Source organism: Varanus komodoensis, unplaced genomic scaffold (genome assembly GCF_004798865.1).
Source record: "Varanus komodoensis strain SLA01 unplaced genomic scaffold, ASM479886v1 scaffold63, whole genome shotgun sequence".
Lineage (NCBI taxonomy): Eukaryota > Metazoa > Chordata > Lepidosauria > Squamata > Varanidae > Varanus > Varanus komodoensis.
In genome coordinates this window covers 972,763-998,782 of record NW_025336259.1, presented here as the reverse complement: position 1 = coordinate 998,782, position 26,020 = coordinate 972,763, and the positions used below count along the sequence as shown (strand labels likewise).

General features: G+C 53.3%; 1 protein-coding gene across 5 annotated transcripts in view; it reads left to right on the top strand.

Moving 5' to 3' along the window:
* The first annotated feature begins 37 nt into the window (after positions 1-37).
* P2RY2 (purinergic receptor P2Y2) overlaps positions 38-26,020 on the top strand; it is a 37,575-nt gene continuing 11,592 nt past the window's right edge. The window contains exon 1 of one of the 5 annotated variants that reach the window (XM_044450184.1): positions 38-167. Coding sequence is in view for 1 of the 5 variants with exons in the window: in XM_044450183.1 (XP_044306118.1) it covers positions 116-141 (26 nt within the window). In the remaining 4 variants the exon portion in view is untranslated. The other 4 variants (XM_044450183.1, XM_044450185.1, XM_044450186.1 and 1 more) reach the window with 4 other exon arrangements.

The following is a 26,020-nucleotide window of genomic DNA, read 5'->3' as shown; positions in this document are numbered from 1 at the left end:
GCCCTCCCGCCGGCCCGGTCGCTGCCGGGGCAGGGCAGGGCAGAGCCGAGCGCGGCGCGGGCGCAGGAGGACGGAGGGCGCCGCGGCTCGAGCGTCCCGCCCCGCGGCGCGCAGCATGGCCCGGCGAGGCACCCGAGCGACGTGAGCGCTGCCCGGGACCCGAACGCGTGAGTGGCTCCGCGCTGGCGCGGCTCGTCCCCGGCACCGGGCGCCCCAGAAGCGCCGCGCCGCGCCGCGCCGGCCCCCTTCCCGTGGGGTCGCTGGCCCTCGCCGGATCCCCCTGCCGCGTCGCCCCGGCCTCTCCGGTCTCGGCTCCCGGGCTTCCTTTCCCCTGGCCTGGGAGAAAAGGGCGTGAGCGGCGTGCAGGCGGGGAGAGAGTTCTCCCCGGGCGCCCTTCGGGTGCGATGGACTCGAGCGCCCATCATCCTCAGCCAGGGGGCGATGGGCTTGAAGCCCAGCACGTCTGGGAGGCACAGCTTGAGGAGGGGTGAGCCGTGGGTCAGATCTGCCCCCCCCCCGGCCCCCTGGATCCCGCCCACCTTCCACGGAGGAGGATCTGCCGGGAATTCCCTCTGCCTCCTGCCCAGGCGAGCCGGGCACTCGCGGGGTGTCCCCGGGGGCTCAGGAAGCGGGGCGCTTTTCGCAGTCTTTTAGGAAGTGCTGCAGGCAGCCGACTGGATTGCAAAATACCATTAAAAAAGGCGCTTCGGATTTGTCAGCATAATATGAAGTCATTTTGAGATGACTGTATTTACACTGTAACAGGTAATTCAGAAGGGGTTGCTCCCTATTTCATTCTGCTTAGATATGAGCGACCGCTGGCTTCTGGCTTTGTTTTGTATTCCTCGAGGCGCTTAGAGCAGCGCAGGGGGCATTCGTGCCCACTTTGCACAACACCCCTGCAAGGTAGGTCAAGCAGGCTGAGACAAACTCGCCAAAACTGCTAGATGCACGCTGGATGGGATCTGAACCTGAAGCTCCCAAGTTCCATGTTGCACCCACTGAAATTGGCCGACGGGTTCGTAAGCAGGGTTCTGTATGTTGTGTGTTGTGTTGGGTGTGCACAGATTGGCTACTAATGAATCAGTGTAAAAAGTCATTCAACAATTAGGTCTTTGATGTTGTGTACTAGATGTCCTGGTCGTGAGAACAAAGGCAATCCTCAAAAATACTTGAGGATGTGTGTGTGATTTCTGCCTCGGTTTGCTCAGAGGACCCACAACTTCAGCTTTTAAGTTGTTGTCCTTTATGCTTTGTTGGGCACTGCCCAGGCTGATCTGTTACGGTCGTACTTTTTCTGTCATACTTGAAGATTTATTCGATGTGTGGTTTTTAAATATATGTGATGAACTGGCTTGTGGTCCTACAGTTTGAATGGGTAAAATTCAGGGAGAGAAATCGTTTTTTTAAAACCAGCTGAGTGAGAGACTGAGCATAGATAATCCTTGCAGAATAGTGTTTGCTTTCTCTCCACTCCAACACCATGTTCACAGAGTCTCCTTTCCCTGCAGTACGAATGCCAGAGCATTACGAGATATCATTCAGCCCATTCTCCCGGGGGACCATCCTGAGTGATGTAATATGCATCCTTTTGGGCAGGCAAGCCTCCATAAATTAGTGGTTTTCAGCACACCCTGTAGCATCTGCCAGAATGAATTTAAACTGAGTACAGTTGTTGGCTGGGGATAACATAAGTCGTTCAGAGCAAGCAAGCCACACTGAATTTTCCTGAAGTCTAGCAGCATCTACTGCCTCTACTTCAAAATACATCGCTGTAAGAAATGCATGCAGGCGTGCTAAATCTTGGGGAAGAGGGAATATGTGGCCCTGTGCGAGCAAAAGTGGTGAGATCAGTTTCAAGTGCATGAACCACGGGACAACCAAAATAGACGCAGGTGGCACATGGGCTCCAGGATTAGGAACAAATTCAGGACACATTAGCAAGCTGTCCCCGCACCAGGAATATCACTGCACCCGTTGAATAACCTCAGTCGGAAGATTTGTAACTCTAGAGTTCATACGACTCCACGGAATTTTATGACGCACCAGGCATGCTTACAGACGGGCGCACAACACCGCCTGGTTTCCAAACACGGTGCTGGTGTACCGAAGTGTCTTTTAGTGCGTGCATTACTTAAACAAAGCCAGGTTTATCTGGTGAGGAGTTTATTTTCTCCGAGGTAGCGCAGTCCTTGCAAGCCACTGGCAAGTCACAGGGCTTCTGTACGCCGCAGGTCTGTCTGCCACGATGTGCGTTGCGGTCCAGGCTGGAAGGCGAGGGGCGTGTGCCTCATGAGGGAGAGTCACAGGAACTGAGGTCATTTCTTGCAAACGCTGAAGAAATCCGAAGTTAGCAGGGTCACCGGAGGAACTGGAGCTGTATTCGAGGAAGGCAGATTCATCTGCCTCGCGTATGCTTTGGCATTCGGGGCCCCGGGTGTGTTTTGGGTTGGGGGTTGCTCCTGTGAGAAAGCCTGGAGGAGAAGACTGCTTCCTCCTGCTTGGCGGCCTCCCGCCTTGAGCGCGGCTTCTGCCCCGGGCAGGTGTGGCCACGCAGGGCCTCCCCAGGGAGGGTCCTTGAGGGGCAGCGCTCCAGGGGCCGGCTCGGTGCTTGCTGCTTGACATCCAGAACCTGCTTCGGCCGGCAGCTCCTCCTCCAGCCTGAGGCTGGCCCATGACCCCTGGCCACAGCCCCAGCCGACTGCCCGCCTGTGCGCGCTCGTGCGGCCACACCAGCACTCGCATGGTGACAATATCCCCTGTGCTAGCCTGTCTGGCGATGGCAAGAGCAGGGCGGAGGCTCAGCCGATCGCGCTCCTGCTTCCGGGTTCTGGGTTCCATTCCTGAGAGCATCTCCAGGAAAAAGGCCTGCCTGAAACCCGGGAGAACCGCCACTGCCCGTCAGAGCGGGCAACACTGAGCTAGATGTACTTGGCATACACTGGACTCTGATGCTCTCGATTTCCTGCTCCTTCTCAAAGAAAGAAAGTATCTTTCCTTCCTTCCTGATACCACCCCAAAGCCGAAGCGGCCTCTTTTCCCACCCACTCCCTCCAGCTTTGTCTGTTGCCCTTTTGTGTTGAAGGCACTCAGAATTCTTCGATATACATGTAATCTTGGCATCGCGTGAATGCAGCACCAGCTTGACGGATGTCGTTCCCTCCCACTGCAGCCTTGCCAGGCCTGGAGGTTGCCTGTGCGCCCTCGGTGCTGGTCCCTTGCACAAACCTTGCCTGGAGCAGCGATTCCTTCTTTTCCCGAAAGCTGCTGCTGCACTGTCCAGTTTGCTGTCAAAGGTGTTTTCTAAGCAGGAATCGTGGTCAGCAGCTCAGCAAGCACTGACCGTGTGGCAGAGCAGAAATAAAACTCGCTGCCCCTCTCATGCTGAGGCCCTTTGGAGGCAGAGGTTCCACAGGTCTGTGATTTGCAACAATTCAGACCATAAGATACGGCACAAATACAATAGAATATCATGGTTAATGCCTTGTTGTTGTTGTTTAGCAATGTTGCATCCGACCCATCGCAACCCCATGGACAACACCCCTCCAGGCCTTCCTGTCCTCCACCATCCCCGGAGTCCACCCAAGCCCACACCCACCACCCCAGTGACCCCATCCAGCCCCCTCATCCTCTGCCGTCCCCTCCTTCTTTTGCCCTCAATCCTTCCCAGCATCAGGCTCTTCTCCAGGGAGTCCTTCCCTCTCATTAGGTGGCCAAAGTATTTGAGTTTCATCTTCAGCATCTGGCCTTCTAAAGAGCAGTCAGGGTTGATCTCCCCTAGGACTGACAGGTTTGATCGCCTTGTGGTCCAAGGGACTCGCAGGAGTCTCCTCCAGCACCACAGTCCAAAGGTCTCAATTCTTCAGCACTCAGCCTTCCTTCATGGTCAAACTCTCACAGCCATACATTGCAACTGGGGAAACCATCGCCTTGACTGTATGCACTTTTGTTGGCAGGGTGATGTCTCTGCTTTTTAGTATGCTGTCTAGATTTGCCATAGCTTTCCTCCCCAGGAGCAAGCGTCTTTTAATGCCTACTGCCTGACTTTTAAACTTGGCAGAGAGTCTTTCTCTCCAGCCAGTGAATTCTCCCCGTTTCACCAGCAGATCTGAAAACCATACCCTTGTCACAGTCCTGCCCTGCGCGAGCCCTCGGGACGTGCCCCAGCTGTGGGAAGACATTGCAGAAGCGGGTTTGGGACAGCCGGGTGGATCTCTGCACGCCACCCCGCTGCCCGAGTGCCCTTTGCTCGCTCCGCAGCTCCTGCATTCCTAAGCGAAAAAGAACTTCGACCTTGCTGGCCCAGCTCCGTTCATGTGATTGGCAGCACCGGTTGCCCTGGACGGCGCTGTGAACCGGGAGGAGCCCAATACCCGGGCAGGCCTGGCATCGCAGAGGGGACTCGGCAGCGGGGCTCTTGCTCTGCATGATGGACCTTTTTATTTGCCCATTACTTTAATCGTTAATTGGTTTTAATTGTGGTTTTGGTATTCGATCCCTGGTTGCTGTACCCTTTTTATTTTATCTGTGCTTGTTGTGAACCAACCCGTGATGCCAGTTAATGGGATGGTCTATAAAAGCTTTAAAGAAATAAATGGATGCCCATGTTTGAGCCCCACCTTCTCCAGGAAGGGCAGCTCTGCGAAACATGGCAGCACCTGGACCTGTTCAGCTTTGAGAAGACTACGAGGTGGCCCTGCAGGTAGCCCTCCGCAGGTCCATCAAAGGCTGTCTCAGGAAGGAGGGCAAGACCTCCTCCCGGAGCGCAGGATGCGGAGCGATGACCTTCGATCACGGCACACAGGTGCAGGCCAGACACGAGGAAGAACTTCCTGACCATCGGAGCAATAGGACAGTGACGCCAGCTGCCAAGAGAGGAGGTGGGCTCTCCCACACGGGGGGCATTCATGCAGAAGCTGGACAGTGACCTGGTGCAACCGGTGTCCCAACACCAGTTTGGGGGCAGATCCAATGGCTCCTTGGCCCCTTCCGACCCTACTATTCCATGATTGTACCAGTCAGCCCCAGCAATATTCATCTCAAAAGATCGAGGGTCTGCCTTGGATGAACATGAATGAAAGTACAAATGCCACTGTAAAATGCAGCACGATAAAAAATCTGGCCTTGCAGGACGCAGAAATGCTCAGGAACCAAGTAGGGAAGCTGCATTTGCGAAACAGCCGTTCACCTCCTGGATGGTTCACCACGGATATCATTCAAAATTTATGAGGAACTTATGCCTGACTCCCCTGCCATGGGCAGATCACTTCCTGGTGAGGTTTGCGCTCGAGAGCGGCCTCTGCAAGGGTGCGGACCCGATCGTGTGGGTCCGCCCCCGGAGCCGGATGGATCCGGATGGATTCCTGAAGGCCCTGGGGGAGTTTCCGGCTGACAAGACTTGTGCTCCTGTCGAGGCCCTGGACGAACTGTGGAACAGGGAGATGACCAGGGCTGTGGACACGATCGCTCCTAAGCGTCCTCTCCCGCTGGGCAAAGCCCACTCTTCCCCTTGGTATACACCTGAATTGCGGGCGATGAAGCAGGCTGGGAGACGGCTAGAGCGTAGGTGGAGGAGATCACGGGATGTATCTGACCGAACACACTTGAGAGCCCATTATCGGGCCTATGCTGTGGCGGTGAGGGCGGCGAAAAAGAGGTTTTTTTCCGCTTCCATTGCCTCCTCAAAATGCCATCCGGCGGAGCTTTTTCGAGTGGTGCAAGGCCTGGTTCGTCCAGGTCCTAAGAAAGATCTGGTTCCACCCTCAAAGGCCCGCTGTGACAACCTTGCCACACATTTCAGGGAGAAAATCGCTCAGATTCGTCACAAGCTGGACACCACTAGTGAATCAGAGGTTTCTGGGGAGACACCAATGCTGCCGTCTGGTCCAGAATTATTGGATGAATTTCAGTTATTGCGGCCCGATGATGTGGACAAGGTGCTTGGACAAGTACGTCCCACCACTTGCCTATTGGACCCTTGCCCATCTTGGTTAATAAATAACGCCAAGCACAGGATTGGGATCTGGATCTTGGAAGTGGTTAACGCCTCTCTGAGGGAGGGTCAGGTACCTGCCCCTTAAAGGAGGCAGTAGTCCGACCGGTCCTGAAGAAGGCGTCACTGGATCCAGAGATGGCCACTAATTATAGACCAGTGGCCAACATCCCGTTTCTGGGCAAGGTTTTGGAGCGGGTGGTGGCGGGACAACTCCAAGCTCTCTTGGATGAAACTGATTATCTAGACCCATTTCAGTCCGGCTTCAGACCCGGGTACGGTACTGAATCTGCCTTGGTCGCCCTGTATGATAACCTGTGCAGGGAGAAGGACAGAGGGAGTGCATCTCTGTTGGTTCTCCTGGACCTCTCAGCGGCTTTCGATACCATCGACCATGGTATCCTTCTGGATAGGCTAGTGGGATTGGGGGTTGGAGGCACTGCTTTGCAGTGGTTCCGCTCTTATCTCAATGGCCGATTCCAGAAGGTGGTGCTGGGGGACTATGGCTCTGCGCCATGGCAGCTATGCCATGGAGTACCGCAGGGGTTCATTTTGTCCCCCTTGCTATTCAACATCTACATGAAACCGCTGGGAGAGGTCATCAGGAGGTGTGGGCTGCGGAATCATCAGTACGCTGATGACACCCAGCTCTACCTCTCGTTTTCCACCAATCCAGGTGAGGCAGTGGCTGTGCTGAACCGGTGCCTGGCCGAGGTAATGGGCTGGATGAGGGCCAACAAACTGAAGCTCAATCCAGACAAGACGGAGGTCCTGTTGGTTGGCGGATCGGGCTTCGGAGAGGGTGAATTGAACCTAGTCCTGAATGGGGTTGCACTCCCTCTTAGGGACAAGGTCCGCAGCCTGGGAGTGCTCCTCGACCCGGAGCTTTCTTTGGAAGCTCAGGTGACAGCGGTGGCGAGGAGCGCTTTCCTTCAGCTTTGGCTGATCCATCAGCTGCGCCCCTACCTGGAGTACGACTGCCTGGCGACAGTGACACACGCGTTGGTGACTTCCCAACTTGACTTCTGTAACGTGCTTTACGTGGGGCTTCCCCTGAAGACGGTCCGGATACTTCAATTGGTGCAAAATAGAGCTGCCAGGCTGCTGACGGGGACTGGGCGTTATGGTCACATGACTCCAGTTCTCCGTCAGCTTCACTGGCTTCCCATTGAAGTCCGGGCCCAATTCCAGGTGTTGGTGATGACCTATAAAGCCCTAAACGGCTTGGGTCCTGGCTACTTGAAGGAGCGCTTGTGTCCGTATATGCCCTCCCGCCCCTTGAGATCTGCAGGAGAGGCCCTTCTCCGGGAACCCTCCGTGAGAGAAATTAGGAGGGTGGCTACTCAGAGGAGGGCTTTCTCAGCGGTGGCGCCCAATCTATGGAATGCGCTCCCCAGAGAGGTCCGCCTGGTGCCGTCGTTATTTGTTTTTCAGCGCCAGGCGAAGACCTTTTTATTTAAGCGTCATTTTAATTGTTAATATATTTTGCTTATTTTATCTGGCCAGGGCGACTTATTTTATATTGTTATTTCTTCTATTTTAATTCTATGTTGTGAGCCGCCCCGAGGCTTCGGCGAATGGGGTGGCATAGAAATGTTTTAATAAATAAATAAATAAAAAGGCAGCAGATTTTTTGTTTCGCTGCTGTGAAGGGAGGAACCTTGCCAGTGCTGGGCTTCCCGTAATTCGCTCGCAAGTCTCGCAGAGACATCCAGTCGGACCACCAAGGCAAGGCCTCTGGGTGGATTGCGTACAGTTAATATCGGAAGGAGGCAAACCAGCTCCCGTTTTTGAAAGATCCCCAACAAAGTAACATGGGCTCCTTGTGTAGAGGGCAATGTCACGGGCAACTCATGTCTGCGACATCCCGAGCACCATCAATCCACCGTCGCATGTTGGTGTCCTTCAAAGGCTAGACCACGGGGGAACGTTCAACGTGGGCCGGAACGTGTATTTTCAAGACCATCTGCCCCAGGCTTCCTTCCCCAGTGAGCCCTTTGTTGTTGCCAACTGAAATACTCTGGTGTCCTCAAAATGAGACCGTGAGAACATCAGCCAACGACGTGGCCATCTGATTTGGCACCATGTTCCACAGAGCGTTGCTCTCTCTGCCAGGGTTCCCTCTCCAGCATCTCGCCGTCTTTTCTCAGACTGAGCAGCGGTCTTGCTCTGAAGGGCAGGAGTCCAGATTCCCATTGCAGTGAAGAGGAGCACCGTGACGGGTGTCCTTGCGGCACCTTCGGGAACCCGCCACGCACGGGCTCAGCCTCAGGCCCGCTGCTACGAGGAACGGTCACAACCGCCGGGATGGGTTCGCTTCGAAAATGGCTGTAGGAGCTACTGGAAGTCCCCCTCTGTGGAGGGACCCGTGAAGTCCTAAGGATTCAGCTGGGGCAGAATGTGGCGCCGTCTGGGGAACACACGGCGCCTGTCCTGAAGGACCTGCCCTGGTGGCAAGGGAAGGCGCTGGTCTTGACCTGCCTCTCGAAGGGGCTCCGGCCTTGCTTGGGAAGGGGCTGGTGCCCCCGGAGGCCTGCTGGCTGGCGTGAGTGATGACGCAGCTACGGGTGACATTTCCCCCAGAACCATAATTGTCCTTGATGGTCTTGGCTGAAATCCTTCCAGAGTAGTCCTTTGCGCACGCGCGCGCGCGTGTGTGTGTGTGTGTGTGTGTGTGTGTGTGTTTGCGTTACAGTATTTTTACCCTGCCCTTTTTCCTTTGCAAGGAACTCAAGGACAGCTCACACGCTCCTCCTCGTCTCCATTTATCTTCACAACACCCCTGCGAGGTGGTTTAGGCAAAGAGGCAGTGATTGGCCCCAATCACCCAATGAGCTTAATTATTTTTATGACACTATTACGTGTATACTCTTTCTTCTTCTTGCAAGGAACCAAGGTGGCTGCCAGGTTCTCCACCTCTCCATTTTATACTCACAACAACACCCCTGCAAGGTGGGCAGGCTGAGAGCCTGTGACTGGCCCAAAGTTACCCAGGGAGCTCCATGGTTGAGCAGAGACTGGAACCCGGGTCACCCGAGTCCCCTGTCCGGCCCTGACCACGATGCCACAGCGGCTCCCCTCTCCAGCGCCACTTGATTTCCAGTGTTTCTGCCATTTTTACAGCTCTTGTTCTGATGGCACAGAACCTTCATGGATTTTTTAGCAAATAAGGCAGTAGGAATGCAAGGTAACAAATGTGGGTGCCATCCTAGACACGTTTAGACAGAAAAGTTATGTGGTTTGCGCCTTTCCCAGCCCGGATGGGGAAGGCAGTTCTTCGCCACGCTGGCTGGGGGGTGTGAGGCACTGCGGTCCTTCTTCCTGTCTAAACAGGCCCTGGATTCAGCTCTAAAGAGATGAAAATCTGTTGAGCCAAGGGCTCCTGCCACTGGTTATTCCTGTGTATTTTATTTCTCTACCACCCAGGAGCCCAACCTCTGTGGGCGGTTTAACGACAGCACCTCAACCACACGAAAAATGCAGCACAAAAGGCAGGAGACAATAAAACCTCGTCACAATTTAGCAGCCAGATGTGGCCTCGCACGCCAGCAACTGCGACAGGGAGGAGGTCCAGTCTGCCTTCTTCTCGAGGTCCCGTCCGTTGGTAGCTGCAGACCCCCACGGGCTCAGCACAGGGCCCCAGCCAGACGTGGGTGCTGGAGTGGAGGCTGAGGGGCCGCCGATCGGGAGGGGTGCTGCCTGCACACCCCTCCTCGGCTTCGTGGGCCAAGCTGCAGAGCGGCACGAGGGAAGCCGAAGCACCTGCGCTCTCGTCCCACCGTTGCTTCCGTGCCGGGATCGTCCCAGTAGTTTAGAGGCGTCGCAGGGCCTTTCTGGCCAAGCACGGTGGCTGGAGAGAGACGAGGGAGAGACCTACACCCGTTCTTCCCCGGGACCGAGTGCCAGGCCAGACACGGCTCTTTCAGTGTGCCTGCCAGCTCGCCTCCATCGCCGCCTGGATGCCTCATCACCTGCTCCACAGCTGCACTCTGGACTGCGGTGCCCTGGCCTTTGGCCCGAAGGCCCAGCCCCAGCTGCTGCACCAGGGGCTGCCTGGCCCCCTAGTTATGAACCAGCAGCCTCCCCCCGCAGGGGCAGCGTCGGGGCGTCTGGTTTTAAAGGAGGTCCTAGATCCAGTAGGCACAGTGGGGAAAAGCCAACGGGACCTTGCTGTTGACTCCCGCATCAGTGGGGGCCCTTATCCATGTTGGCCTCTGTTTTGAGCTCTACCAGAACTATTCATGGTGCTCCATGGTGGTGAACCCGCCTGAGGAGAGTTGCCAACTTCCCCTGTTGACGCAGTGTGGAAGGCCAGCATCCTGGGTGGGTTGAATCACGTCTCGTGGATGAAGATGAAAATGATCCCTCCCAGATGAAGACGAGAAGGGAACAAGCCAGGAGCAGGGCGGAGCAGCGTGATCGCCTTCAAAGAGGCATCTGGGGAGGGACTCCATGGAGAGGCTGGCGGTGGAAGTGCTGGAAGCTGTTGGGCCAAGATGGGAGAAGTGGGAACTTGGTCTTGAAGGAGGACACGTGTACGGTAGGCATCAGGCAAACCGCGTAGGATGGAAGGAGCCAGTGGGAAACAGTTGTCCCTGAATATGAGCTTTGCACGTGCTGGCGGAGCCTTACTCTGCGTGTCGCAGAGGGCCTTGGGTTGAGCTGCTGCAGCGCCAGAAGCTCTGAGGGTGAAGATGCCTGGCTCCAAACCTGCGAGAGCTTGCCATCCACCTCCTCCCCAGAACCAGAATGTCCCCACTGCTCCTGAGATGAAAAATGGAACCAAGGAGGTGACGAGGAAGTGTAATAATAGCTCCTTCGGCAACTCCCACCTGACCGGGTAAATGCATGTTCCAGTCACAATGGAGGGGTTGAATTTCTCAGTGTCCTGCACGACGGCTCCCCTGGGCACTTGGCCATGCGGCAAACCAGAGGGGAGGCGACCCTGGATTTAATCCTGAACGGTGCTGGCTGGGAGCTGATAGGAGGCAGCGATGCATTCAAGTCCTTTACTCCAAGTCTCAAGCATTTGCTTCAGGTCCAAGTCGAGTCTCAAGGCATTGCAAGAAATTTCCAAGTCAAGTCTCAAGCCTCAAGAGCCAACTTTAACAGAAGAAAGGGAGGTAGTGGTGGAGTATGGGGGGGGGGGGGGGGCAAGGGGTTTTAACCCCCCCCCCCCATTTCCCATCTGCACTTCTCTCAGTCATGCATTGAAGTCCTTATGAATAAAAACAGGATTTCAAGCATTAAAAGAACAACAACAGAGGTGCAGAGAGAAGTCATCTGGGAACCTTTGCTTCTGGCCTTTCCAGAAAGTATTTTGGGGTGGTCCTGCTTCATCCATTAGGCTCTACACATGCCCCAGAACACACTGGCTTGGGTATGCTCAAGCCGAAGCTGTGGAACGAAAAGCTGTGAATATCTCTAGGGAATATCTGCAAAAAAGCCATGAATATCCCTAGGGAACTATGGGCCCGCTGATGCTGTGTTGTGGAAGAGATATTCACAGCTTTTTGTTAGATCTATTCATAAAGGGTTTATGGTAGTCCCTCCATTTGTAAGTATGTAACCCGGGGACTACCTGTATTGCAGCATCCCTACCCCCTGCCCCTGCCTCCCACATGCCAAAAAGCAACTCAGTCATAAGAACAATCAAAATCTTAAGTCAAGTCACTTGGTTGTTGCTCCTAAGTCGAGCCGCTCACGCCACTTGAGTCAGACTTGGGAGCAAGTTGCTCGACTCAAGTCCCCAACACTGATCCGAGATGGGAACATCGTTGAACCAGCTGGAAACAGTAACCATGGGGTAGCGGACTTCATGTACATTTAAGTGGGAGAATGAGTCACATACGACTTCAGAAGAGGAAACGTATCTACAGCCAGGGAACTGGTAAAAAGGAAGTTGCAAGGGTGAAACCAAAGTCCCCTCAAAAGGTTTGGAGATTACTCAAAACCACAAGAACAGAAGCTCAGCAGAGAAAGCTTGCATCATTTCTAAGAAGTAACCAGCCTGGTCAACCTGGGGAAGCTCTCAGGGAAAAGGGCTCCTTTGGAAAATGGAAGCCCTCCATAAGCAAGGAAAGAATAAAGAGATCCAGAGTAGCTAGCTTATTTTTTTTTAAAAAATGTCTTCATTGCACAAGATAAGAAAATGGACACCTGCCCCGAACTGCAGTTTTCAGGAAGAGAGTCTGAAGAATTGAGGCAAACGGTGGTGAGAAATGATGATGCTCTTAACCTGATTGGCAGCCTGAAAGTTAATAAAACTCTGGGTCCCGAGGGCACCCACCGTAGAATTCGCAAAGAACTCAAATATGCAGTTGCTGATCCTCTGACAAACGTATGTACCGTGTCCCTAAGACTCCGTAGCAGAAGCCTGGAAAACAGCCAGTTGAATGCCGGTTTTGATCAAGGGACAGGGCCACGGCATCTCCTGCTCACCGCCGCCGTGCCTGGAGTGCGAGGCTGGGAACAAGCACTCGCAGGGGCGGAGAGGAGGTCAAGCTCAGGTAGCGCTGGTCGGTGGGCCCCTGCCGGCGTGTGGCCTCTTGGAAGGTGCCCAGCCTGCCTACCTGATCCCTGGTCCTGGTGGCATGGAAGTGCTGTCAGGCAGACTCGTTACCCCAAGGGCATCGTGCTGCTGCAAGCAGAAAAGGATGAAAGCCGGTGAAAAGACTGAAGGGCGGGGAGGGGGGGGAGCCTTGCATTCCTCAATCTCTCCTTGAAAAGCAGAGTTCACTGGATTGTCATCCAGGTTCTGTGTGTGCATACGAGTGCAGCTTCGAGCCTCGAGGTTCACCGGCATTGCTGGGGAAGCCGGCCAGATCCGTGCCATTTGTGGGGAAGTCAAAGCCGTTTTTCTCCACCTGCACATTTCCTTTGTCATCCAGGGCAGCAGAGAAACACTGGCTGCTCCTACGTAAGCCAGTTAGTCCTGTCTTCTGCCCTAGATTGTATTTGGGGAGATGTTGCGTTCCGATGTTTTCTCATGTCATTTCTCAAGCTGGAGTTGCTACTTAGCAGGGCCTCCCACCTGCTACTTAGATTATAGGTGCCCTGTTCAATGAGGACTAGCAGTGTGTCATAGAACTTCGGAGACCAGCTGGCCTTTGAATTATAGTTCAGGAAGGAGAAGGAATTCCTCCTTATGGCTTCTGCCTGCAGTCGCTTCATATTCCGTGCTGCTGTGAATTGCCCCATGGCTTACTTTTAATTAGCAGTTTCCTGTTGCCCTGGAAGTGGAGATAAATACTGGCCTCCTCTCATTATTACTTTCCTGTTTTCATTTGAATTGCAAAATCACAGTATTTCACAAAATTTAGAAGACACAGTTGAAAAACAAAAGTGAGCCAGAAGTTAAAGCTCCCCTTGCCACTGAACAGGTTACTGTAAATTAAGGAGCAATTCTTTGCAAGAGGAAAAAGTGGAATATAACTGCAACAACAATGAAGGGTGAGGGGGCGGGAAGGAACACCGACCTGTGCATGCCAGATTCCCACCGTGCACTTTGGTGAGGCATCGAGGAACAATGTAAGGAAGCTTCAAAGTCTTGTAATACCAGAGTACATTCTTCCAAGGTCACATCCACAACTTCAGATCTGTTAACATGCTGGGCAAATGCAAATTCAGATGGGCTCCGTTTGCCCTTCGCTAGCACTGCGTGGTGGAGCGAGCCACCGTCTTAATCCGACGTCCAAGTCACTGCGGAAGGGTGATGTCCGGCAACGCGAAACGGCCCTGCTGTGCCTGGGAAGGCGGCCTTCAGATCGTTCGCTATAGTGATGACATGGCTCTAAGCTGATAATCTGGTTTAGGTGCACTCTGGCCCCAGCACGGTTCTCCTGTCCCATCCCTGTGGACAAGTCTTCACGGGAGGGTTTGGGTGTGCACCCTGGGCATCTCCTGAGTTTGACCCTCCAACTTGCTGGAGTTCGACGCTGGTGACGGAGCAGTTTGCCGGCCTCACAGGAACTCACTGGCCGAGTTCCAAGCTCCCCTAAACGACCCGCGTCCCGTGTCTCAACTTGGGAGTATCTTCTCCTGCAGCAGCTGATGCTCTGTGCTCTTTTGCCAGGATAAGAGAGATGGCTCAGTTCCAGATCTCCGGTTTTATCCTGGGAAGGCTACTATATTGCTGCTCAGCTAAGGGGCTTTTTTCTGATGGCATTACAGAGAGCTCTCTCTGTGTGAAACCGTCGACAACCTGACGTGCTTGTAAATGTGAGGTGTACCACAGTTCAGTTTTTCCCCAGAAAGCATGAAAGAATCTTGCTCCGAGTCCTCAAATGCCACGGCAAACATTGGCACGCATGCTCTCATTTGCTCTGTGCAAATTTCCCAGTGGGATTTTGCCCAAATCTCCTGACTTGACCAAATTTCATTACAAACGGAATCAGCCTGCATTTAGTCTGTGGAGAAAAGTTGTACACATTTGGGGAAATTGGTAGATATGCCGTGTTCACGCTCAGTTCTGGCAGAGTTTTCCCATTTGCATCGATGGTGCTGCAGTGACAGCTGTAAACAGACAAAGGGCGAGATGATATTTGGAGAATCCTAAAGATCTCGGGCTTCACTCCGTTGCCTGTTGCTTGGTGAGGCTAAATGAAAATCAGTATGGGGCATGCCTGTGTCTTATTATTCCTATGGACCAGTTTATCACATAACAGCGGCTTTCAGACAATTAGTACAGGAACTTAGTGCGAAGTCAGAATAAAACAAAGCACTAGGTTTTTTTCTTGCTGTTTCCCTCTTCACAGAAGTTAGTTCTGGTTCATCGGCAAGGAAACAGGAGTTCAAAACCACAACTTTCTGCTTAGGTCTTTGTTATTGCTTATTCTCCGAATGCATAGCCACAAATATCTCACATACACGTAAATGGAACGTCCACAGAATGGGATCTTTTGGATGTGAACTCCAAAGTATAGAGGAAAAGACGGGCATATGATAAGGGTCATAAAAGAAAATGTGATGCTCTGAAAGCTACAGAAGTCCAAAACTGCAGACAAGGTCCTTGGAGGTGGTTTTTTGTTTTTTAAAAAATAAATTTTAAGTGAATTTAAATCGTACATCAAGGCTATTGGAATCTTGCAGCCAAACAAGAGGGTGAAAAAAAATAAAAATATGTATTTTTGAATACATACTCAGAATTACTCTCTGGGCGATTCACAACAGCATATTTAAAATAACATAAAATACTAAAACATCATCAAAGTTAACAGTACAAAATTTAAAACCAAATTTAAAACAGCAACCACAAAATTATAATCAGTTGAGAAGGCCCTGTTGAACCCTATCTAACAACCAGCAAGCCCCAGTAACCAAGTGCAGGGGGTTTTTTTGTCATGGAACGCACTGGAACGGCGTTCCGGCGCCTTTTTTTGACAGATTTTTCCATGTGATTGTGAATCGCCCTGTCGGGCGTAGCAGGTCGGCGGCAAAAAGCATCAAAAGAGTGCCTGCGGGCTGCGTGTGTGTCGGCGCTGCTTGTGAGGGCGCTGCTCGGCTTGGGATCGGTCGTGTGGTCGCGCGCTGAGTGCTCACTGCCGGCGGCGACTGTTTATGCGTGTGTAGAGTGACTGGCTACGTGCAAAAGGTAAATAAGTTCTTTATTTCAAAAAAAGTTGGTGAATTGAACATCTTTTTTAGTGTAAAAGTGTGACCCCAAGAGGTGAGTTCCGGCACCTTTTTTTTTTTTTACAAAAAAAGCACTGACCAATTGAATGCTTTGCCAAAAAGGATGGACTTTACCTGGCTGCAGAGGTAGTAAAGCGGTGCCAGGCAGGCCTCAGTGCAGAGCTTGTTCCATCCCTGGGGGGCTGAAAAGACCCTTCTCCTTCTTGCCCCCATCCGGGTCTCCCTCAGAGGCGGCAGCCAAAGGAAGGCCCCAGACCTTGATTGCAGTGTCCAGGTAGATAAAGCTCTGTTTTGGTTTGACATGATCCAGGCCATGGTTGAAATTAATGGAAGAATGACCTTATTTGAAAGTATTTGGGTAAGAAATCAATTGTTGGCTTTAAATGAATTTGCCTGTAGGTATTTTAAGCAGTGTGTGCAAATTTTATGCAGATTTGTGTACAAAGGGCCTGAGCTTGTCGTAACAAACGACACCTCTGCCTCTGAGGTGTTGGATTGCAGTTCCCAGGATTCCTACTATTAGCCATGCACCCTGGGCTGATGGGAATTGAAATCCAAGAGATCTGGAGGATGCCCAGTAGGGAAGGTTGGGGTAGACGCTGCATCAGGGCAACCAGCGAGTATCCTCCCACATATACAGTGCTCCGCATTAAAGTGCACATTAAAATATGTTCCTTTTTTAGTCAGTCAGGGAAAGTGTGTGCTTCTGAAATAGAAGTGGAGAAATGCACATGTTTCCCACTCAAACTGTACGCTTTTCCTGCTGCAGTGAGCCAAAACAAAGGATAACGACAGGAGCAAGACGAAACAATCTTCAGAGTCATTCCTAAGAATTTAGATGAGCTTGAAAATCGCTGCTTCTCTCCGCGGCAGCACCTGGTCAGCTCTGAGCTTTTCCTGCACCTCTTCCTTGGTCTGCCTTGCGCATCCCTCTTGATGGGACGGACCTGGAAGACGAGCCGCTTTGCAGGCAAATGCCCCTGGAGTTCCTTCCTCCCTTTGCTCTGGGGTCAAATGCCCCAGGGTAATGCCATGCCTCACAAAGGTGCCGCAGATGGAGCTAGTCCATGCGTGAAGGCAAGCAGCCATACAGTAAAATATTTAGGATTTAATACCGCAGGGAACAGTCCAAAGATAAGATGGCACAGAAACAACCTCTTTAGAGGAGAAAGGCCAAGTGGAAAAGAGGTGTTTTTAAAGGACTTTAAAGAGGAGGAGGAGGGAGGGAGGGAGGAAACTTGATGAACGCAGGAAGAAGGTTCCAAGTATATTATTATTATTATTATTATTATTATTATTATTATTATTATTAGAACATTTCTATGCCGCCCCTTGCTGAAGCCTCGGGGTGGCTTACAAACACAATAAAATACAATAAAATACAAAAATAACAATATAAAATTAAAATTAACAATATAAAATAAATAAAAATATAAAAGTATATGGCAGCTAAGAGCCATCCCAAGATGTCTGTAGGGGATGGGATAGAAAAGTTTTTAATAAATTAATAAATAAGATTCAGGCTATTAGGCTCCAATTCTGTACCCACTTTATCTGCTAGTACATCCCGTTGAACCCAGTAGGGCTTGCTTCTGAGTAGAGATACACATTTTTTTTTATTTTTTTGTTTGAAAGCAAAACAACTATAAGAAACAAAGCAAGCTGAAATAAACCAAATTGCCAAGGGAATTCGATACAGATCCAACCAGTACAATCAGCCCTCAGAATTTAACCATCAATACTCCATAAAAATATAATACAAAAAGAAATCCTTAATCTATACAGCCACGGATCCTCCACTCACTCCAGATCCTCTGCAGCTTTCCCTGTCTTTTTTAACACCTCAGATCCACAGTGAAGATACATGTTACCTGTGCTGTTAATTGTGTAGCCTAGGAAAAGAGGAGAAAGAGCAAGGAGAAGAGATTAAATGTACAGTCTCTCAAACAAAGAATGTGCTTTTTGCAGAATCCAAGTGCCTGCTTAAATGTTTGGAAGTTCATAAGTCCCTGCTGTTTGTCCCAAACACATTTGACAGTCCAAGGTAGACTCTCTCTGTACATGGAGGTTCCACCTAGCCAGGACTTTCTGATCTTGTTGTTTCAGTGGCCGCATTCGGAGGCTTGAGGAAAGGTGTTGGGCCACAGGGAACCTGTCCTAAGGCAGAGCTGCAAAGGAATGCCATGCAGTTCCTCTGGAGCCAGTTTTCTGCACCTGGCGAAACCTGTTCTGCAGTGGCAAATGCTTTGCCTTTCTCTCACTGCTCTCTCCTCGCCGACGCATTCTCCGCATCTCTTGTTCTTCCTCCCCTTGGGTTACCACCCACAGGCATACGTGCTCTCTTGTGGCTTCTTTCCCACCCTAAAAAGACCAATACATCTCCCCTAAGGCTCAGCTACTGGCTGTAAACGAGAAGGTCAGGGGCTTGGGGCCCCTCCCCCTTGGCCTGGGATGCGGCCCCAGAGCCTCTCGGGAGAGGAATTTGGCCCTCGGGCGCAGGGAGGTTCTGCACCTGCCCCAGCCGCCGTGCCACGCCGCCCTCTGCTCCGGCGGGGGCTTCGTACACCCATCCTGTGAGCAGTGAAACACCCTTCCCTGCAAACTTATATATGCGGAGTGCCGCTGTTTCATCAGGCCCCTGGAATCTCATCTGTGCAGCCGAGTTCATTCCCGGAAAGGGTGAAATGCTTACGGGGTCCTCCTCCAATCCAGGATGTGGGTTGGAAAGTGCCTGCAGGGGTAAAAATATTCCATCCGAGGTAAATCTGCCTCCTTATGAGCCCTGCCAAACATTTCCACAGCCTCCCCCATCTGGTGCCCTCCCAGTTTTGAGGACCACCGTCCCAGCATCCCCAGCCTTTGGCCAGGCTAATTGGGGATGATGGGAGTTTAATTCATTATTTAGTCAAGCTTTTATACACCATCGCAGTAGCCACATGGCTTTCTGGATGGTTTGCAGCAATTAAAAACCATCAAAAGAAACAGAAACGTCTTACAACATTAACACATTCAGTAAATAAAACATCCATTCCATCATCGGGAGCACCAGCCGGGTCAAATTCATGCAGTAGCCAGATGGGACAACATCTGGTTTGTAAACATAACAGTTAACATTTTACAATTCATTGATTAAAATACCAACCTAAATTAGGATTAAAATATAAAAGTCGAAGTCCTCCCCACCTCGAGGGGAGCCGGCTGGGGAAGTCTGCTCTGACGTGAATGCAGCAGGCAGCCAGGTGTGGATTCCGCCTCTGCTGGACCTCCGAGGCCGGCTGGCCAAGCGACCCAGCGGGCAGCCCAACGGTTGACCAGGAAGGCGTGCTTGTTTTGGCCATTCCTTTTCTCTCTTGCGATGTCAGCGCTGCTCACCCAGGGAGGCTGTGTGCTCTGCCCGCAGGGTTGGCTTCTCGGTTTATTTTTAAATGTCCAAAGCCTTGGATTTCCACAAGACACCTGTCCAGGTGAGAAACCTGTTTCAGCCCAGTGACTGATCTGGCCCAAGACATGTGCACCTGGGGTTGCGTGTCGTCTCTCGGCATGGCTGGTGTGCACCCCCCCCCCCCCGTACACAGCCAGCACCCCGAAGGGCTGCTCATCAGAGTTTGCCTGCTTATTCATTTTTCCTCTTGTGAGGAATTCAGGCAGCTTCCACAGTGGCCTTCTCTCAATGTTACCCTCACAACAATCCTGCAAGGTAGGTCAGGCTGAGAGTCTGTGACAGGCCTAAGGGCACCAGGTGGGTTCATGGCTGAGGGGGGAATGGAGTCCCATTCTCCTGAGCCCCAGCTCAATACCCCAAGACAGTTTCCCTTCCCTTCCCCGTCCCACTGAGCGAAGCTGACTGAGTCTTGAGCCCGAGGTTTGCTCAGTTGCCCTCCACCCCCTTATCTGAGAGGGTGGGGCATCATGGGGGGGACGGGCCCCACCCTAAGCTGGGGGGGCAGTGAGCCAACTTCTGCCCCCTCTCTGCAGGCTTGCTACCCATGATGGGAGCCCTCCTGCTTGGGGGGCCAAGAAAATGCTGCAGTGATGCTGCCTGCCATGAGCAAGACGCGGCGGAACCACCCAGACGGCCCTCGTTTGCGATTCATTGGCAAACGATTGTGGTGCCGCTGCACACAAGGCCGTCCCCTCCACAGCGGCAGCCCAGAAAAGGTGCAGAAATGTCGACAAGGGAGCCGCAGCGGACTGCAAAGAGCGACCCTCTCCTCGAAGCCGCTGCAAAGACATCTTTGCAGCAGTGGCTCTCATGGCGTCTCCCGGAGCGCACTAGTTCTGCAATTAGGAATGGGAACAATCAATTCAAGTTGCGGCAACCCGGATCCAGGCTGGACATTAGGAGAAGCTTCCTCACTGTCAGAGCAAGACGGCAGTGGGACCAGCTGCCTGGGGAGGTGGGGGGCTCTCCCACACTGGGGGCATTCAAGGCAAAACTGGACAGCCATCTGAGTGGGATGGTGGAAATTGTGTCCTGCAACAGCAGGGGGTGGACTAGATGACCTTCACACCTCCTTCCAACTCTAGTATTCTTTGAATCTTTCATATTTAAATTTATCAATTCCACTATGGGATTCTCACAGCTTTATGGCATGCCAAGAATCCCTTTGGATGAACTTTTGCTAATACAGCTCACTCTTCACTTTCGCCTTCAGGTGCGGCTTGCTTCTCTAAAGGCCATTGAATTGCAGACAATAAATCTACACTGAAAAAACACCCATTCAGAGTTCTCTCCAAGAGCGTAGAACGAGAGCTGTTTTTGGACTCCAGTCCTGCCCAGAAGCCTCCCGGGGCAACTAGTACAAATCTGGAAAACGGGATAGTGGAGCAGAGAGACCTTTGGTGGGAACCAAAGCGCATAAGGGCTGCGCTTACGTTCTGGCAGGACAGGCTTTGTGCTTCCGTGCGCTTACGAGCGGCGTCTATTTACCGACGCGTTTTCTCAGCCGTATTTCCTAATAGCCGTCACAGCATCCTGTGGCCATGCGCTCTCCAAGGAGATGAAGTCGCTGCAACGAAGCACGCACCACCCAGTGCTGGAAGGGTGTGCTCCTTCGGCTTGTGTTGCTGTGCTTCGGGCGGTTGGCTGGAAGCCAGCTGAGCATTGCAAAGGAATTCAGAGTGGGAATCGGCTTGTTGGTTTGTCCGTGGTGGAGGAGGAGGATTGGCAGGAGCTTCCACGGCCACGAGGAGGGGCTGCATTTTGCCCACGTTGTGGGCACCGCCTGCCAAGTCCATTGAGGGGGAAATCCTGCCTGAACCCCCCACCTCCGCCCCTCCAGGCTCTGCTGCCAGGCAGTAATGGCAGTTCTGGGCTCTGAATCCGGGTTTCAAGACACCTTCCTATGTTCTTATGCGCTGGAGATGCTGGGACCCAGGCTGGGTCTTCCGAAGGCAAGGCAGGGGCTGTGCCACAAGCTGCAGTGCCCCGCGAGCCGGGGAAGACTGCCTTGTGGCGTCGGTCATGGAGGCTGTCCATGGAGGGCTACATCCAGTCCAGGGTTTGGTCTGCACTCCGAAGGAGCAAGCCAGGGGGCTGGTCCCCAGAGGGGAGCCGTGCCGCGGAAAGCTCCGCCAAAGGGCAGGCTGTAGCCCAACGTGGGGGCGCTGCCCCGTGGATGCCAGAGCTGCCAGGCACCGGGGGAGCAGATCAGAGGGATGCAGGGGTGGCAGCAGAGCGCCAAGGGGAATGAGCGCTGCCCGGCTCTTCCTCCTGAGCCCACTTGCTCCGTGCAGAGGGCCCAGGCCCTGCGTCTGCCTCTCGGCCTCGCTGCCTCGCTGGCACATTCCTTCCTGCCCACGCAGCTGTGGCCAGAAGGTCGCTGTGCCTTGGAATCTGTGCTTTGGGCTTCTGGGGATGTTTATCTGGGGTCCCCAAGGAAGAGCAGCTTATGCCAATCTCGGCGCTTCCCAGGGTCGAGAGTGCAGATGTCTAAACAGCCAGGAAATACTCGCCCGAGTCGGCCAGCTCCGTGCGCTTTTCAACGGCAGGGAGAGCGTAAGACGACATGCAGAGGCAAAGTCGGCACGGCTGCTTGGTAGCACCCTTTGGCCCTCGCTGTGCAGAAGGGATTCTCCTCCAACACTGACCTTCCAGTGGTTCCTTACATGCTCCCCTCTTCCGGGTTCCTGCCCTGGAGAGGCCTCGCATCAGGCTTTCCCGATCCAGCGCCCTCCAAGCAGGCTCCGGATTTTCGAAGGCCCTGGGAGCAGACATTCCCTGCCTGCCCCCTCCCGCGGTGGGCCCTCTGAGCGCTGAACCCGAGGCTTGAGCTGGCCTGGCGGTGACGCCCCGCAGAATCCCTCCCTGGCAGGTTTGCAGCCTTCCCCTCGAGCTTGGCCTGGTCGTAGCGAGCGAGCGCTGCCAAGAGGACACCTGTGACGGCTTGTGTGAGGCCGGTTGTGCGGTGCGCAAGTTTCTGGCCCAAAGCAAAGCAGCTGCGCACAACACGGAAGCGGGACGGCGCTGGCAAGAGGGGTCCCGCAGGGCTCGGTTCTTCCCAGCCCGCGAGTGGATTCTCAGACAACCCTGCCTTGCTCCAGCCAGCCGGGTTTTGTTGGCACAGACTGGCCAGGCTGGCTTCGGGGGGATTTGGGGTGCGCCTCGAAACACGCCTGCCTGGACCGCGGCACAGTGGGGGCCGAGCCCCAGGCTTTGCCTCCAGCAGCCCTTGCGCAGCAGCTCCTTTCCCATCGCAGCTCCTGCTTGCTTCTTCGGCAGGCAGGAGCCTGGCAGTGAGCCGGCCGTGGCCTCCTCTGCTCCTCCTCCTCCTCGTCGCCAGCGCTGCCTGGGCCAGGGAGAGGGGCGAGCAAACGAGCCGCTTGTGGTGGGGAAGAGGAGCAGAAAGGCCGGGGCCTCGTGTGGCAGAGCTTTTCCAGCCCGGAAAAGATCCCCTGCAGTCGAGGAAAATCTCCTGCACCCTGTGCAAAAGCGAAGCTCGAGTGGGACTCTCCACCCCTCGTGCAAAGACGGTGAAAAAGTGTGCTTCAGGCTCACGTGTTGCCTCTTCTTCTCCACTCGTGGGAAGCCTTTCCTTACATCAGGGGTGGGCAGGCTCCTGCAGGTGACTTTGTCTACTAGAACGCCGAGATCCACCGCTCTGACTCGCGTGCAGAAGCGGGGCTCCCACGCATGCAGGCTTAGACTGAAAGCAAAGCAAAAGGCCGGCTCCGATGGCTTTCTCAGCCCAGGAATTTGCAGGACGCATCAGAATCATGCTCAAAGGTCCTTGCAGTGCCCAAAACCAAGTGTTCTTTTTCAGCAACCTAAAAGGCCGGGGCGCGGGGGAGCTTGTCTTCTGTTGCCATTCTGAATCACCTGCGTGTGAGAAACCGCGGCCCGTTTTCTGCACAGCAGCTGGGGACATGGCTTTGGCCCCATTCCGCCCTCTGCCCACCCCGTCTTTCAGTGGGGCACAATCCCGAAACCCCGGAAGAAGGCGCTGAGGGGCCTTTCAAGAGGAATAGGACATAAATAAATGCGAGAAAACACATCTCCTTCCCCCGGAAAGTTGCATAGTTCTATAGGTTGCTTGCATCCTAGCTGTCAGAATGACTATTCATCCGTCATTATTTAAAATATGTATTGGCTACCTTTTAGGGCAGGACACCTCCCAACGCGGCAAACAGCTATAAAAGACATAATAAAAATAAGTGCAGTGGTAAATATGGCAAACATGCAATAAAAAGAACAATTAGAATAACCATCATAAAATAGAAATTTCAACAGGTGACACCAACCACAAGCCATTGAATAATACTAATCAAGGGAAGGCCAGAGTAAAGTAGTTCAATTTCAGGGGCTTCTTAAAAGCCTGCAGGGAGGAGGTCTGACAGACTCCTGATAACTACTTGTTCCAGTGGTGAGGGGCCACCGGGCAGAAGGCCCTGCCTCAAGATCACCCAGTAAACACCTCTCCCAGCTGAGCAAATGAGAAAGGCCTTCCTTGCAGATCTTAAAGGGCAGGAGGGCTGGTAAAGATGACGGTGGTCCTCGGGCCACAAGCCCAAAGCAAAACCAAACCCAGAAGTCTGCGTGTGATCATTTCCACATACCCTGTCTGCTCAGGATACCCCTATTGGTAAAAGGGGCTGAACAGACACGGAGACGAGGGCTGTGGATTTCAGAAGAACAATTCATGCAGGGAGATTCGCGGTGGGGGCACAAGAAGTGAAGCACACACGAGCCAAAAGCCGGCTCATCCAGGGGGTGCAAACAGAGCAGGCGCCCCAGGGCCCCGGGAGCTTTTTCATCAGGTGCTCCTGGAGAGCAGAGCGGTGGGGCCCACATCCTCCCAGAGCTTCAGGGCTTGAATGGAAAAGGTCGGGGCCGCAGCACCAGCAGGCCACTGAGAAACATTGCCTCTGGCAGTCCAAATAAGTTGATCCCAGATTGGATTGGCTTGGATTGGCTCGCTTTTTGTTGGTGTTGGTGTTGTGTTGTGATCATCATTCCCCTCTCCCTGCTCCCAGTCTTATACCCACAACAACAACCCTGTGAGGTAGGCTGGGCTGAGAGTCTGTGACTGGCCCAACGTCACCCAGTTGGCTCCATGGCCAAGCAGGGACTAGAACCCAGCCCCGTGCTCTGAACCACTGCACCACTCTGGCGCTGAAGCTCCAAACCAGTCCTCTAACTGGGCTGGGAAACCCCCCTCCAGCCACCCTGCAGCCGGTGCGGTGCAGGCGCTCTGCGGCCAGATTGCCTCGCCGTGGGTTAGTGCGCCATCTGAGGAACAGTCGGCAGAACAGGTCTTCTCTTTACAGTGAGTGCTGCAGGAACCTGAAAAGGATCCTAGATCAAAACAGAAGAAATTAGAGTCACGCTGCAGGGTGGCTGCCCAAGTTGCTCCTTGCTGGTTGCTATTTATCTTCGGGCAAGCCCTGCTTCCCGGCACCGAGTTTCAGATCGGGTTGCAGGATCCTCTTGCAGGAACACCTGAACTGGGATGTCCACAGAAACCCGGTGGCGACGCCGTCGTCTGCCCTCACGCCCAGTGCAGGAGGGGAGCTGTTTCCTGTTTGTCTGTCTGATCCTGTGGAAGGTTAAGGCTGCCTTCCCCAACCTGTTGCCCGCCAGATGTGCTGCGCTGGGCAACAATCCCCATGGCCCATCAGCCAAGCCATGCACATCTGGAAGGCACCAGTCGGGGAGGGCTGGCCCAGATGTGCTGTCAAAGGTTGAAGTGAAAGGGGCACCTAGGCCCCCCGGCCGGCTTTTGTGCATTTGACAGGTGGTTAAGCCATACGAATGGGCAGGTGATACCTGGGGATCAGTCAGAATCACCTGGCCAGGGCTGCAGGTCCATTGGGCAGCAGAGGAGCCGGTCCCGAATTCACAGAGGATGAGGGTTGCATTGGTGGGGCTGAGATGACAAGACCCCGACTCAGGGGCTGAGCGTGGGTTGAGAGTGAGTGTTGAACCGGGGTTAGTGCTGAAGCCCTGCTAGCGTGTGGACAAACCATGAACCACAAACAATTCATGAACGAAAGGCACAGTGGCACAGAATCGTGGAGCTGGGAGGGGCCAGAGGGTCCACCCCCTGCTCAGTGCAGGACGCCGTCCGTCCCTCTCGGATGGCCGTCGAGCTGCATCTGGAAGGCCTCCAGCGTGGGAGAGCCCTCCACCTGCCCAGGTCACTGGTTCCACTGTCGGGAAGTTCTTCCTGATACCTAGCCGGAATCTGGCTTCCTGTAATCTGAGCCCGTGATTCTGCGTCCTGCACTCTGGGATGAGGGAGAAGAGATCCTGGCCTTCATGCACTTGAAGAGGGCTATCCTATCTGCCCGCAGTCTTCTCTTCTCGAGGCTAAACACACCCAGTTCTCTCAATCTCTCCGCTCATGGCTTTGCTTCCAGTCCCCGAATCATCCTTTCTGCCCTCCTCTGAACCCTTTCCAGCTTGTCTGCATCTTTCTTAAACTGTGGTGCCCAGAAGTGGACACGGGTCTCCAGATGAGGCCCAATCAGCATTGAGCAGAGGGGAACGACTTCACAGGATTTGGAAGTGATGTTTCTTTTAATGCAGCCCAAAATAGCATTTGCCCCTTTTTGCAGCCACATCACAAAGTCGCCTCGTATTCAGCTTGTGATCTGTAACAACTCCACGTTCCTTCTCATCTGCAGTATCACTGAGCCAAGGATTTCCTGTCTTGTAACGAAGCATCTCATTGGCTATGCTAAAGCTTTTGATTGTGTGGATCACAACCAATTGTGGCAAGTTCTTAAAGAGATGGGAGTACCAGACCATCTTATTTGTCTCTTGAGAAACCTCTACATGGGGCAAGAAGCAACAGTGAGAACTGGACACGGAACCACTGATCGGCCTTTGAATTGTGGTGCTGGAGGAGACTCCTGCGAGTTTCTTGGACCACAAGGCCATTTGCCGATCCATCT